This window comes from Ursus americanus, chromosome 17 (genome assembly GCF_024610735.1).
Source record: "Ursus americanus isolate L20-20 chromosome 17, mUrsAme1.1.p, whole genome shotgun sequence".
Classification (NCBI taxonomy): Eukaryota; Metazoa; Chordata; class Mammalia; order Carnivora; family Ursidae; genus Ursus; species Ursus americanus.
In genome coordinates, this window is record NC_142143.1 from 5,526,671 (window position 1) to 5,541,261 (window position 14,591).

The following is a 14,591-nucleotide window of genomic DNA, read 5'->3' on the forward strand; positions in this document are numbered from 1 at the left end:
ATCTTTTCAGTTCTGATGACTCTCCTCCTGGCTGAGCCTTCTTGGTCCCTCCGGCTCATGGGCTTAGTCTCTCCACCCTGTTTCTCTTTGCTGCCTCCTGCGACAGTAACCACTGGTTGAATGGAATCCAGACTTTTTGGAACAATGTGACAAATCCGTGTTTTCTTTTCCCTTCTCCATAGATGGAGTCATGCACCACTATAAGGCTCTACCTGGATTCATGGGATGGGAAAGTTGGATGGGAATAGTACTGGGCCCCCAACATCCAAATCCAGAGGGAGAGCTGCTTGAGGAAAAAAAAGAGAGAGAGAGAGAGAGAGAGAGTCCCTGGGACATTTTTAAGACTAAAAGACTCAGCTGTATCTTTGTGACCTTCGGATAATGGTTACTCATGTGACTTCTAGCAAAATTGGCGCTTAGTTTTCAAAAATCATTTCATTCTTGTGTTTATTCATGTTGATTATAAAAGCTATACAGGCTCAAACTGGAAAATAGGGGAAACCATAGAGAAAAAATAAATTCCCCATCATCGTAATAGCCAGAGATAACCGCTACTGATATTTTAGTATATTTCCTTCTGGAATTTCTTTGTGTACGCACACTGCATGCACACTGAACATTGTTGAGGTCATATGACGTATAGATTATGGTCTGTTTTCTCACACGGTATTATAGCAGGAGCATTTTTTATGTCATTGGAAAGCCTTTGAAATTAATTTTTAATGGTCACGGCATGTTTTGTTAACCCTGGAGTCAAAAGTTTAAACATTTCTAAAGTTTCCATTCCGTATTGCTCAAATGCACTACAGGAAGGTGTTAATTTATTCTTACGAGGGCGGCTCGTGAGAGGCTTTTTGCCAGCATTCCACATTGCCACTTCTGAATCCTTGCGAATCTGACAGGTGGAAGCAGAGTTCCTCACTGTTGTGTTGATTTGTGGGTCCTTGGTTGCTGTTGCGCTTGCACGCTTTTTCATGTTTAAAAGTTTTATGTACTTTCTCTGTGAATAATTATTCATCCATGTTCTTTGATGATCTTCTATGTTTTAAAAACATTTTACTCCAGTATGTTACTAAAATAAAATTCATTCTTAAGGGCGTAGTTTAATGAGTTTGGCAGTTGTCTCTATTTATCTAACCCTTGCCATAGTCAATATATAGAATACTTCCATGACCCTATCATTCTACTCTTGGCCCTTCGTAACCAACCCCTTCCCTGACCCTCAGCTCCAGCGACCACTGATCGCTCTCTGTCATTGTCACCATAGTTTTGGCTTTCCTAGGAGTTCTCATAAATGGAATCATACAGGATGTACTCTTTTGTGTTTGACTACTTTCCTCATTTACCATGTTTTTAAGATTCATCCATCTTGTTGCATATCCCAACATTTCTAATTGCCAAGGAGTGTTCCACCATATTGGTTTACCACAATTTGCTGACCCATTCACCAGTTGACAGACATTTGGGTTGTTTTCAGTTTGGTGTGTATACATGTTTCCATTTCTCTTGGGTGAATACCTGGTAGTAAAATTGCTGGATTGTAGGTTTGAGTGTATGTTTAAATTTATGAGACACTGTCAAACTGTTTTCCAAAGTAACTGTACCATTTTAACAGAATAGAGAGCCCAGAAATGGACCCTCAGCTCTTTGGGCAACTAATATTTGATAAAGCAGGAAAAAACATCCGGTGGGAAAAAGACAGTCTCTTCAATAAATGGTGCTGGGAAAATTGGACAGGTACATGCAAAAGAATGAAACTTGACCACTATCTCACACCATACACAAAAATAAACTCCAAATGGATGAAAGACCTCGATGTGAGACAGGAATCCATCAAAATTCTAGAGGAGAACATAGGCAGCAACCTCTACGACATCAGCCAAAGCAACCTTTTTCATGACACATCCCCAAAGGCAAGAGAAACAAAAGATAAAATGAATTTATGGGACTTCATCAAGATTAAAAGTTTCTGCACATCCAAGGAAACAGTCAGAAAAACTAAGAGGCAGCCCACGGAATGGGAGAATATATTTGCAAATGACACTACAGATAAAGGACTGGTATCCAAGATCTACAAAGAACTTCTCAAACTCAATACACAAGAAACAAATAAACAAATCAAAAAATGGGCAGAAGATATGAACAGACACTTCACCAATGAAGACATACAAATGGCTAACAGACACATGAAAAAATGTTCAAAATCATTAGCCATCAAGGAAATTCAAATCAAAACCACACTGAGATACCACCTTACGCCAGTTAGAATGGCAAAAATAGACAAGGCAAGAAACAACAATTGTTGGAGAGGATGTGGAGAAAGGGGATCCCTCCTACATTGTTGGTGGGAATGCAAGTTGGTACAGCCACTCTGGAAAACCGTGTGGAGGTCCCTTAAAAAGTTAAAAATTGAGCTACCCTATGATCCAGCCATTGCACTACTGGGTGTTTACCCCAAAGATACAGACGTAGTGAAGAGAAGGGCCATATGCACCCCAATGTTCATAGCAGCATTGTCCACAATAGCTAAATCGTGGAAGGAGCCGAGATGCCCTGCAACAGATGACTGGATTAAGAAGTTGTGGTCCATATATACAATGGAATATTACTCAGCAATCAGAAAGAACGAGTTCTCAACATTTGCTACAACATGGACGGCACTGGAGGAGATAATGCTTAGTGAAATAAGTCAAGCAGAGAAAGACAACTATCATATGATTTCTCTCATCTATGGAACATAAGAACTGGAATGATCAGTAGGGGAAGAAAGGGATAAAGAAAGGGGGGGTAATCAGAAGGGGGAATGAAACATGAGAGACTATGGACTATGAGAAACAAACTGAGGGCTACAGAGGGGAGGGGGGTGGGAGAATGGGATAGACCGGTGATGGGTAGTAAGGAGGGCACATATTGCATGGTGCACTGGGTGTTATACACAACTAATGAATCACCGAGCCTTACATCGAAAACCGGGGATGTACTGTATGGTGACTAACATAATATAATAAAAAATCATTATTAATAAAAAAAAAAAAAACAAAGTAACTGTACCATTTTGCAGTTCCATCAATCACATGTAAGAATTCCAGATGATTACATCCTCATTAATGCTTGGTATTGCCAGGCTTCTTAATTTTACCCATTCTAGTAGTGTGCAGAGGTATTTCAGTCTGCTTTAATTTGCATTTTCGTGATGACTAATGATGTTAAGCCTATTTTCTTGTGATTATTGGCCATTCATATTATATTCTTTTTTTTAAAAGTATATGTACAGATTTTTGTTTATTTTATTGAATTGTTTATTTCCCTGTTATTGATTTGTAAGAGTTCTTTATATATCCTAGATATGAGTTCTTTGTTAGCTACATATTTTTACATATTTACTCTTAGTGTGCCTTGCTTTTCTCTTTTCTTAACTCTGTATTTTGAAGTACAAAATTTTTTAATTTTGATGAAATCTGTTTTATCTATTTAAAAATTTGTTATGGGTAATTTTTATGGGAGATCCATTTCTAGTCGATTTTTGTGTATGGTGTGAGGTAAGGGTGGAGATTCACTCTGTTTCTGTCCAGATATCCAGTTTTCCCAGCATCATTTGTTGAAAAGGCTATCATTTCTCTGATGAACTACTTTGCACCTTCGTTGAAAATCAGTTGACTATTCAAGTGTGAGTGGGTTTCTGGACTCTAGTCTCCTCATTAATCTATAGGTTTATTCTCACATCAATACCACACTGTCTTGATTACCGTAGCTAAATAGTTAAGTCTTGAAATTAGGTTGTGCAGTCCTCCAGACTTGTTCTTCTCTTTCAGAATTGTTTGACTATTCTAGTGTCTTTGCCTTTCTATACATTTTAGAATCAGTTTCTCAATGTTTAAAAAAAAAAAAAGCCTGTTAGGAATTTGATTGTGAATACAATGGAGAGAATTGCCAGTTTAACCATATTCAGTTTTCTACTCCATGGACATGGTATATCTTTCCATTTATTTAGTTGTTTAATTTACATTATGTTTAGCAGTCATATGCCCTTAAGTTCCTTTTGGTTCTGATGCTTTCTCGGACTTTCCTTGTTTTTTAATGACCTTGACAGTTTTGAGGATTATTGGTCAGATATTTTATAGAATGTCCCTCAACTGGGATTTGACTGATTAGACTGGGGTAATGTGTTTTTGGAAGACCACAGGGGTAAAGTATCATTCTTGTCACATCGTATCAAGGGTGTATAGTATCAATATGACTTGTCACCTTTGAGGTTGACCTTGATTGTGTGACTTAAGGTAGTGTCCTTTTATTTTCAACCTATCTGTGTCTTTATATTAAATGTGCCTTTTGGGGTGCCTGGGTGGCTCACTTAGTTAAGTGTCCAACTCTTTTTTTTTTTTTTTAAAGATTTTATTTATTTATTTGACAGAGATAGAGACAGCCAGTGAGAGAGGGAACACAAGCAGGGAGAGTGGGAGAGGAAGAAGCAGGCTCATAGCAGAGGAGCCTGATGTGGGGCTCAATCCCATAACGCCGGGATCACACCCTGAGCCGAAGGCAGACGCTTAACCACTGTGCCACCCAGGCGCCCCTAAGTATCCAGCTCTTGATTTGGGCTCGGGTCATGATCTCCACTAAGTGTGGAGACTGCTTTAGATTTTCTCTCTCCCTCTCCCTCTGTCCCTCCCCCACCCCCCACCACTTGTACACGTGCTCACTCTCTCTCTAAAAAAAAAAATAATAATAAATGTGCCTTTTTTGTGAAAGCATAAATTTGGATCTTTTTTAAAAAATCCAATTGAAGTACTTAGTACATTAATATTTAAGGTAATTATTGATATATCTGAATTTGGGTCTCCCATTTTTTTGCTTGTTTGCTCTTTTTCTTCTTTTTGGGTAATCGGAATACTTTTTAGAATTCAGTTTTAATTTTCTTATGGTCTTTTTAGTTATACTTCTTTGTATAATTTTTCATGGGGATTATAGTATACATCTTTACTGCCCCCAGCCTTCACATAAAATGTAGAACCTATGTAAGCAATATGGGTCTATGTTCTGCCCCCTGTGTCCTTTATACTGTGGGTATTGTATATGTTATACTTACCTATGTAATAAACTTCACAAAACAATGTGATTACTTTTTTGCTTTAAATAACTATGAATAAATTAAGAAGAAAAAGCAAATAAAAGTAGCCTTTTGTATTTTTTCAAATATCTTCATTCTTTTCTGAGGAGGTGAGGTCTCCATCTGCTATCATTTCCCTTCAGCCTGAAGAACTCCTTCCTAAGGTACCAGTGTGCTAAAGGTGGATTCATTTAGCTTTCTTTAATTTAGAAATGTCTTCATTTATCCTTCATTTTTGAAGGATATATTCTTAGATAAAAAAATTCTTGGGTGACTTTTTTCTTTTAGCATTTCATGATGTTGTCCACTTCTTTTGGCTTCTGTGATTTTGGGTGAGAAGTCATCTGTTAAATTTTTGTCCTCCTGCATGTAATGAGTAATTTTTCTCTTGTTGCATTTAAGATTTACTCTTCGAATTTGACTTTGTAATGCACCTTGGAATGGCCTTTTTCATGTGCACTCTACTTGGTTGTTGTTGAACACCTTCAATCTGTAAATGGATATGTTTAATGAAATTTGGGGAAATTTTGGCCTTTCTGTCTTCAAATATTCTTTTCTGCCCCATTCACTCTCTCCTCTCCTTATGTAATTCCAGTCGCATGTATGTCAGACTTCTCTCCCTAGTAATGTTCCATTTTCCGTTTTTTAAATATGTTCTATAATTTTATTTTATTATTTTTATTTTTTAAGACTTATTTATGTATTTGAGAAAGTGTGTGTGTGTGTGTGCACTTGCACATGCCTGAGCAGAGAGAGGGACAGAGGGCGAGAGAGAATCCTTAAGCAGACTCCCCTTTGAGCACGGAGCCCAGTGTGGGGCTGGATCTCACGACCCTGAGATGATGATCTGAGCTGGAATCAAGAGTCAGCTACTCAACCCTACCCAGGTGCCACAATATGTTCTATAATTTTAGATTCCTTCCTCAACATTTTGAATATTAAATTGTGACGAGACTAAATTTTGCTAGTATTGGGGCGCCTGGGTGGCACAGCGGTTAAGCGTCTGCCTTCGGCTCAGGGCATGATCCCAGCATTATGGGATCGAGCCCCACATCAGGCTCCTCCGCTATGAGCCTGCTTCTTCCTCTCCCACTCCCCCTGCTGTGTTCCCTCTCTTGCTGGCTGTCTCTATCTCTGTCGAATAAATAAATAAAATCTTAAAAAAAAATAAAATAAATTTTGCTAGTATTTTTTCAGTGAATGTTGTTTCTTTTGTTTTACAGGCAGTTATCAGGTTGGTTATACAGGTTGGACTCAAACTGCATATTCTGTTTCTTGGGTAGCAGCTCTGATCTTAGCTTGGATCTTTTGTGTTTAGCCAAACGATTTTGAGTAGGTTCTGATCCTGTGAGATTCAGAGCCAGTCAGAAATGTGGCAGGACAGAATTTGGGGATCCCTCTCTGGTTCTTTCTCCTCCAGGATGTCCTCTTTCTCTCTAGGGTTATGGTTTGCCTGGGTTTGGTCTTCTAGTTTTCTAGGACATACTTTTTTATTTTTATTTTTATTTATTTATTATTTTTTTACTGATGTCCTTGCTACGCCTCATGCTGCATTGCCTAGCACTAGGCTGAGAGCATTGAAAATACTCCTGACAACTCCACTCCTCTCAGCATGGTTCCCTACCAGAGTGTGCCCACTTCTGTTTACTCCGTAGTGCTTTTAGGCAGCTGCTTTTGATATTACACCCAGAGCCTACTGTGTCTGCCTGCAGGGGAACAGGTCCAGTAGAATCTTACTCCGCCATCACTGGAAGAAGAAATTAAGTTTTAGGGTTTTTTTATATTAAATTTTACAAGCACTTAATGTTTTAAAAAAATCACCCATATGTTATGCATATTGTGATAGATAACTTTGCTAGTCTGTTGTTTGGCTCTTAAATGTTGTTTCAGTATTTCTGGTATATGGAAATTTTTCATGTTGACGCTATTAACTAGGGAAGTTTGTGATTCCCCCTCTTAAATGTTGCTTAAAAACCCATTCTTATTCCAATACCAGGTGAATATGTACCTGGATTTGCCTTTTTTAATGGTCCTAGTGTTTACGTTTCACTTCTTCATCTATTTTGAATGTACTGTAGTGTATTGTATGGAGTGAAGATCTAATTTGATTTTTTTTCCCCAAAGACTAAGGTAATTTCCTAAACATAATATATGAAGCTGATTCTACTTTTAATGGTAGGCACGGTGTTTCCATTATAGAAAATTAATTTCTAACTTGCCAAAATTTAAGGTGAAAATAGATAGTACTAACAAACTATAAAAATCGAGGTCAACGTGGGGAAGGCAGGCAGGCAACAAATGATGAAGCTTTGTTCTGTATGTGAGCAGCAGGGCATTAGACCACTGTCACAGTGCGCTTATTGATGCTGCCATGTATACGCAATGAAAATCGATCAATCAACGTGTCTCTTTCTCACAAACACGTCTATGGGGCTGAGAGCAGAAGTAGAGGTAATAACCATTTACCAAGCATCAGGTGCTATCATCACAATCATGATCAAAGTCCTGTGCAAGTGTTAAATGCTAATACTATTCATCCTTAGTGATGAGTGCTGTAAAGGAAGGAGACATGGTGCTATGAGACAGGCTAAGAGAGCAAAGAGCTCTGGTTATGGAAATCAGAGAAGGCTTCCTTGAGAAAGTAATGAGTAAGTTGAAAGAGGTGCAGAATTAAGTAAAGCATGGGCAGTGGGGTGGGGAGTGTGGGAATTGGCAAAGGAAGCAACAAGCGTGAGGGTCCTAGGACAAGGAAAAGCATAACCCTTCAGAAGAGCTGAAGGGCCAGTATGGCCAGATGACCGTGTGTGTGTGTGTGTGTGTGTGTGTGTGTGTGTGTGTACGCACGCCACTACTTTTAGCTATCCAAACAGGCTAGTCTGTCTTCTGGTGTCTCCCACTTTTGCATCTCGTAGCTGTTATTTAAGGATCTCAACCCAAATACATTTTGCCACCCTGTTAAGGAAGCACGGATGAATCGTAGTGTGTAAGTCACATGGACAGTAGGGAAGGGTATGTGGTTGAACGCTTGCTGGTGACCAGTACTGCAGGAGGGCCTTTTTGATCTAGTAGCTTTCATCCTTAGAGCAGCCCTCCCAGTACATGGTATTATTCTCATTTTGTAGATGAGAAAAAATAGAGAATCAGAAGAGTGAGCAACTTGTCCGAGGTCACGTGGGTCCTAGGAGTGGAGGAGCAGGGACCTGCACTCTGGTCTTTCCGAGCTCCCATCGGGTTGCTCCTGCTGGCATCTTGCCATGCCGAAATCCCTACGCCCTGAGTCACGGGGCCGCACATTAACTTTGCCAGTTTGCTCTTGAGCAATTTTCCAGTTACTTATTCTTGCTGAGATTTACAATCTGTACTAGTTTTCAGCTGCTGCGATAACAAAGCCTAGAGGAGAAACGGGGAGTCTGTTTCTTGCCTTTTCCAGCTTCTAGAGGTACCTGCATTCCTGGGCACGTGACCCTTCCTGCATCTGCAGTCTCCTCTTTGGCCCTTCTCCTGTCCTCATATCTCCTACCCTCGCATCTCCTGTCCTCATATCTCCTGTCCTCGTACCTCCTGTCCTCATATCTCCCGTCCTCGCATCTCCTGTCCTCATATCTCCTGTCCTCGAATCTCCTGTCCTCATATCTCCTGTACTCGCCTGTTTTTCGGGCTGCAGCTGGGAGAACTGCTCTGATTTTAAGAACTGTGATCAGACTGGCACACCTGGTTAAGCGGGGTGCTCTCCCATGTCCGTCCACACCCTCAGTCACATCCACAGAGTCCCTTTTTGCCCTCTGAGGTCACACTCACGGATCCCAGGGGTTACGATGTGGACGCCTTCCAGGCCTTTATTCTACCCCCCACAGTGATTGAGCTCTCCAAATAGTGACTTTGAAAGGATTATTTTGTGGACATGAGAATTTTAATCAAATTCCTTTGTTTCTCCCTTCGGTGTGTGCTGCTGCTAAGGGAATGCAGAGACATGGAGATATAGAATCAGCTTGATTTTCCTTGCTTTTTAAAAGTCAATTTGTAGTACAATTTTACTAAATTATTTTGTTTACCTTAGATTTGAAACTTCATATAAATTCATTGCTGCCAATGTCAACTCAATATTAAACATCTGATCCATGCAGCGTTATAGAAGAAATGTTTAAAATAATATTTTTATTTTTTTAAATCCAGATTAGGACTTAAAACCACTCCCAAAATCAATTGGAGACAATTTCTGACATCACTTTATGAGTCCCAGTGGTTGGAAGTCAACAATACAGTTCCCCTGACAAAAAGAAATAGGTACGTAAAAAATAATAATAATAAAAGAACTAAATGTTAGTTACACGTATCAGAATCTATAAAATGTTATATATCTGAATAACTTTTTCTTCGTTTTTTTGAACGACAAATTCGTCTTCATTGGATACTTATGAACGTTACATAATGATTTGCAGTTTATCAGTTATTCCCCTTACAGTATTCTTATTTAAAATGACCTTCAACTTTAAGGTGGGCGTAATTATTTTAAGTTTCTAGGTGAAAAAAAGACTATAAGGGTCTTAACTAGATCTGCTTAGTGAGTGGAGGCAGAAATAGAGCTCGAATGTTCTAGGTACGCACATCAACACTGCTAACGTTACACTGAGCTTTAAGTGTAAAGTTGTGTATAAGCATGTTTGGTTAAGTGTCCCATAGAAAGGAGCAATCCACGTTCACGTGTTTCCCGACCCCTCTCTGCGTGGTGCAGATACCGTGGGTCAGCGGGGATTATTTGCCTTGAGCGCCATTATTTCTATTTTCATTCTAATGTCTATTATAACCTCAGATTTACATTATCACATAAACTGCGATGGGGCCCAAAATGTAAAAAAGTACTTAATAACATGACATTTTAGAATTTAGTCTTTTGCTCTAAGAAGTATTTTGTTTATGTTGGTGTGTACCCTGCACTGATCGCCCTATATAAATCTTCAAGAAAAATACAGGCTTTGTAATCTTGGCACGTTCATTGAAAGCGCTATGCTCTATGGTAAAGTAAAATATACCACAGAGTTAATTCCCATTTCACTAGGTCCTATTCCTGTCTCAGGGATTTATGAATATTTGATGAACTGCCCTGGTTATCAGCCTTCTAGGTATTTAGAGCTCCCTCCCCGCCCCCTCCACCCCCGACTCCGTTCCTGGGATGCAACTCTCTGAGTTTATTTCTTAAGTGAAGTTACTTCTTTTTTTTTTTTTTTAATGATTTTCTTATTTGAAAGATAGGAAAGATTTAAAATGTGAGTTTTATTTACTTTAAAACAGTGATTCTCAACTAGGGGCAATCCTGCCCCTTCCCCACCGCCCCCAGGAGACCTTTAGCAATTTTACGAGACATTTTTGGTTGCCACAGCTGGGATGGGGGTGCTATTGATATCTAGTGGGTACAGGCCAGGTATGCCACTAAACGTCCCACGGTGCATGAGACAGTAGCCCCCCCACACACATACCCCCCAAAGAACTACCGGGCCCCAACGTCAGTGGTACTAAAGAAGGTAATAATTACTGCAGAAGTTTCCATTCCTTCCTGCACCAGTGATCTGTAGAAAAACCAGGCTCCAGTGAGTCACATGAGCAGCTCAGACTCAGGAATTCTGCTACTTTATATGTTTCTTAGAAATGGTAGTAGGTGTGTGTGTTTATATGTTTTTGTACAACTGGAAAAGCTAAGATGACCGTGTGGATGCAGCAATAAAATCTCTCAAACAAAGGTGAGAATTGTTCAGCTGATTCACTGTCCTTCTTTATTTGGTGGGAAATGTCATCCTGTCTCACTGACACTAAAAATCAGAGGCCGACCAGGGTGTCTGTGGATTGGTATTACGGGATCCTGCGGCCCCCTTCTGATCAGGGTGAAGTTGGCTTTGATCTCCAGAGTGGGTGGTCACAGGCCTTCAGGAGCACACATGCAGGGTGATGGCCCTGTGCTCAGGGGATGGATGCAAGAAGCAAGAAAAGGGGAGGGGTCCGATCACGTAGGTGGCCATGGCCGTTGTCAACAGAGAGGGGGAGGTTGTGAGGGTTGACATTCCCACTACTTTAATATGGGAAGCGTGTGCCCTCAGTGATCGTGTGGGTGAGTGTGCCTCCGCACGCTGCCCATGCACACGGGGAAGTGATGTGCTCTCTTTCCTGGTCTCTCTCTCTCTCTTTTTAGAGAGAGAGAAGGAGTGCAAGCGAGTGGGGAGGGGAGGGGAGAGGCAGAGGGAGAGAGAGAGAGAATCCCAAGCAGGCTGCACGCAGGGCTCAATCTCATGACCCTGAGATCATGACTTGAGCTGAAATCAAGAGTCAGATGCCTAACCGACTGAGCCACCCACGCGCCCCTTTCCTGGTCTCGTTGAGACCAAAGGCACGGACTGGCAAGATGGCTGGCCACATTAGCTGGCATGGGAAGAGGAGAGTGATGGCACAGCAAGGCCTCCACACCCTCTCCCCTGTCAGGCACCGCGCCACCCGAGCAGCAGGTGGGCCCGCACAAGCACGTTACACTTTCAGGAAGAAGAACCATCCACAAATAAAGCGTTACGATAGTGGGATAGTTGCCAGGTGCTTTTTTTTTTTTTTTTCATTAAGAAAGAACAAAGTACAAGGACATAACCTTATTCCTGTTTTTCTCTTCATCTGCTTGTAGCATCGGCTCTAGAAATCAGTCTCGCAAGGAAAACATTATCACAAAGTTATCTAGACATGAGGATCACTATGCATCGTTGAAGAAAGCACTACTGATCGCCGACACCGTAAGATTTTGAAACCCTTCTCTGGCGAACACCTCATTGTTTCTCAGAATGCGAACACTCAGAATTAGGCCAATAAAAACTGTATATTTATTCATTTATCCAGCCAACAGACATATTTTGAGCTCCTGTTAAATGCTAGGAATTATTCTGAGCACTTAGGACGATAAGGCCCAACCTCAGGAGTTGGGTGTGTTTGGGGGGGATCAGATGACATAAAATGTGCCATACCACAGTGAGGGGGACACCAGGGCTGAGAACAGAGCATGGCAAGGTCATTAAGGATGCAGTGACTGCCCATCGTTCTCTGTTTAACGAGTAATCTCAACCTGTTGAACCTTCCCCACTCCAGCCTAGAGTGTGTGGGTTCATAACAACGTGTAGCCCATCCCAGGAATGTTTTCTTAGTTCCAAAGAGCCTATTTCCTGGTTTAAGTATACTGCAGAGAGGAGGCTAATTCATGAATTTGTAACTTGCTTGAAATATTAGCTCCTGTCCTAATGTAATGTTTATTTTAGAAAGCAGCATTTGGATACTTTTGAAACGGGCAACATTTCCCAAGTTTGTTATTTACTAAGAATATTCAATAACTGAATCCAGTAAGTCTGGAGGAGTCCAGTGACTCGCTTTGCTGCAGACTCAAGTATGACTGTGTATAACAGAAGACAGAGTTGGCCTCGGCGCCAGCCTTCGTGTAGCACGCCTACAGGGCAGCGTTCTGGGGAGGAGCCCTCGTGGCCCGGAGGTGGACCTCAAAGTTCAGTGGTTGCTCTATACTCGAGGCGCCTCGGCTCTGTCGATCTAGAATGCCATTGCTTAGGGTGTCCGAGCATAGTGTAGACTCAGAGGTTTGGGGTTCTCTTTTCTGCCGGGGTGGGGGGCATTTTAGCTAGCCCACCTGTTCTCGTTAATCTTTAGACCTATATGACTTGTTCTCTTCTACTGAATGAACAATTATGTTGCGTGCTTACGATATGCCAGGTTCTGTCTTAAGTGATTTACTTGTCTTCACTCACTTCAGCCTCTCAGCACCTCTGTGAGGTAGACACTGTAATTATCTCCATTTGGTCCTTTCATTTTGCCCTAATTTGCCGAGAAAAGGGAGCATCAGTAGTAAGTACGCAGCCTGAGGCTCCCAGCTAGTGAGTGGTGGAACCAGGACGCAAACCAGCTGCCCCGGAGAGCCCCACTGCTGCCCTGCACAGAGCTGCCTGGGAGTGTGCTGGCTGGGCCTCCTCTTGGAGAGAAATGAAGGCTTTCATGTGTTTACCCACCTCAGCACCTAGTGTGGTATATTGAAGTAATTTAATTAAAAATAGTGAAATCTCATCTCCCTTAATGGAGGACCATAATCATGCTAACCACTTCAAGTATTGGACTATTTAACCGTCACTGACGTACTGTTCCGCAAGCAGAACTGATCAGCCAACACCTCGTGTAGGTGAGGAGTGGAGCGCCTGCCCCACGCTGGGCCTGGCCGTGGGCACTTGCACGGAACGCACAGATGAGTAATGCAAAGGCCCTGCCAATATGAGCTCCCACTCCGAAGTGTCACCTAACAGCAGTGGCCGTCAGGTACCTTAGAGCTGCAGAGTGCGTGGTTGCCAAGTGGCACTCCCAACCCCCCACCATGGGCCTTGGTCTTGGGCACATTCTGGGACCCGGAAGGAGGAGAGCAGAGGCAGAGAGCCAGGAGGAGGCAGGAGAGGGCATTTTGCCTGGCTGCAGAGGACAACAGGAGGAAGCAGGTCCCTATCCTGCTGTAGAGAAGGATGGAGAATTATTATAGAAGAGACTGCTTTAGATCTGCTCCAACTCATGCGTCCCAAGTAGCTGTATGTGCTACCTCTCCATGTTGCCCCCTTCCGTCTGAGTGGACCCAGTCACCTCCATCACTTACATTTAAACCTGGTGCGGCTCCCTTTCTATCACCCAGAAACAGTTTGCACCCTGCCTGTTCACCCACACTTATTCTCAGTGTTATTATTTGTAACTCACATGATTTTCTAAATAGAAAGTCCAGAATAATCTTCCAGAAAATATTAGAATGAATAATAGAATTTAGAAGGTCATTGGATGCAAGATCAGTATTCAAAGATCAACGTTATTTCTGTAAGCCACAAGAAGCAATTAGAAAAAGAATTTTTAAAATATCATTTCTAACAATATCTTTAAAAAAATCAAATGCCTAGAAACATACCTAATAAAAAATACGCAAATTCTCTACATTGAAGACAACAAAGATCGCTTATAGAAATAATGACAATCCTTCACAAACTTTCAGAAAATATAGGAGGAAGGAATGCTTCCCAACTCATTCTCTGAGGTCAATATTACCCTAATACTAAAGCTGGACAACGGGACCACAAGAAAAGAAAACCAAAGACCAATATCCTTCATGAATACTGTTGCAAAATTCTCAGTAAAATATTAGTGAACCAAATTCAGCAACAAACAAACAAGATTAAATGCTGTGACCATGTGGGATTTATTCCAGGATCGCAGGTTTGGTTTGACTTCCAAAAAATCAATTAATATAGTATACATAGTAATAGAATTAAGGACAGAACCACACGATCATCTGGATAGATGCAGAAAAAGTATTTGAAAAATCCAACACTGTTTCATGATAGCAACTTTCAGCAAACCAGAAATAGCAGGGAACTTCCTTAAACCGACAAAGGGCGTCTCCAATGAACCCACAGCTAACAGCTAACCATAG

General features: G+C 41.3%; 1 protein-coding gene across 1 annotated transcript in view; it reads left to right on the forward strand.

Annotated features, from left to right (window-relative positions):
- Positions 1 to 14,591, forward strand: part of EFCAB6 (EF-hand calcium binding domain 6) — a 234,412-nt gene that overhangs the window by 98,661 nt on the left and 121,160 nt on the right. Inside the window, exons 12-13 of the mRNA XM_045779957.2 lie at positions 9,281 to 9,391; positions 11,766 to 11,871. Of these exons, the coding sequence (XP_045635913.1) occupies positions 9,281 to 9,391; positions 11,766 to 11,871 (217 nt within the window). The remainder of the gene's footprint in view (positions 1 to 9,280; positions 9,392 to 11,765; positions 11,872 to 14,591) is intronic.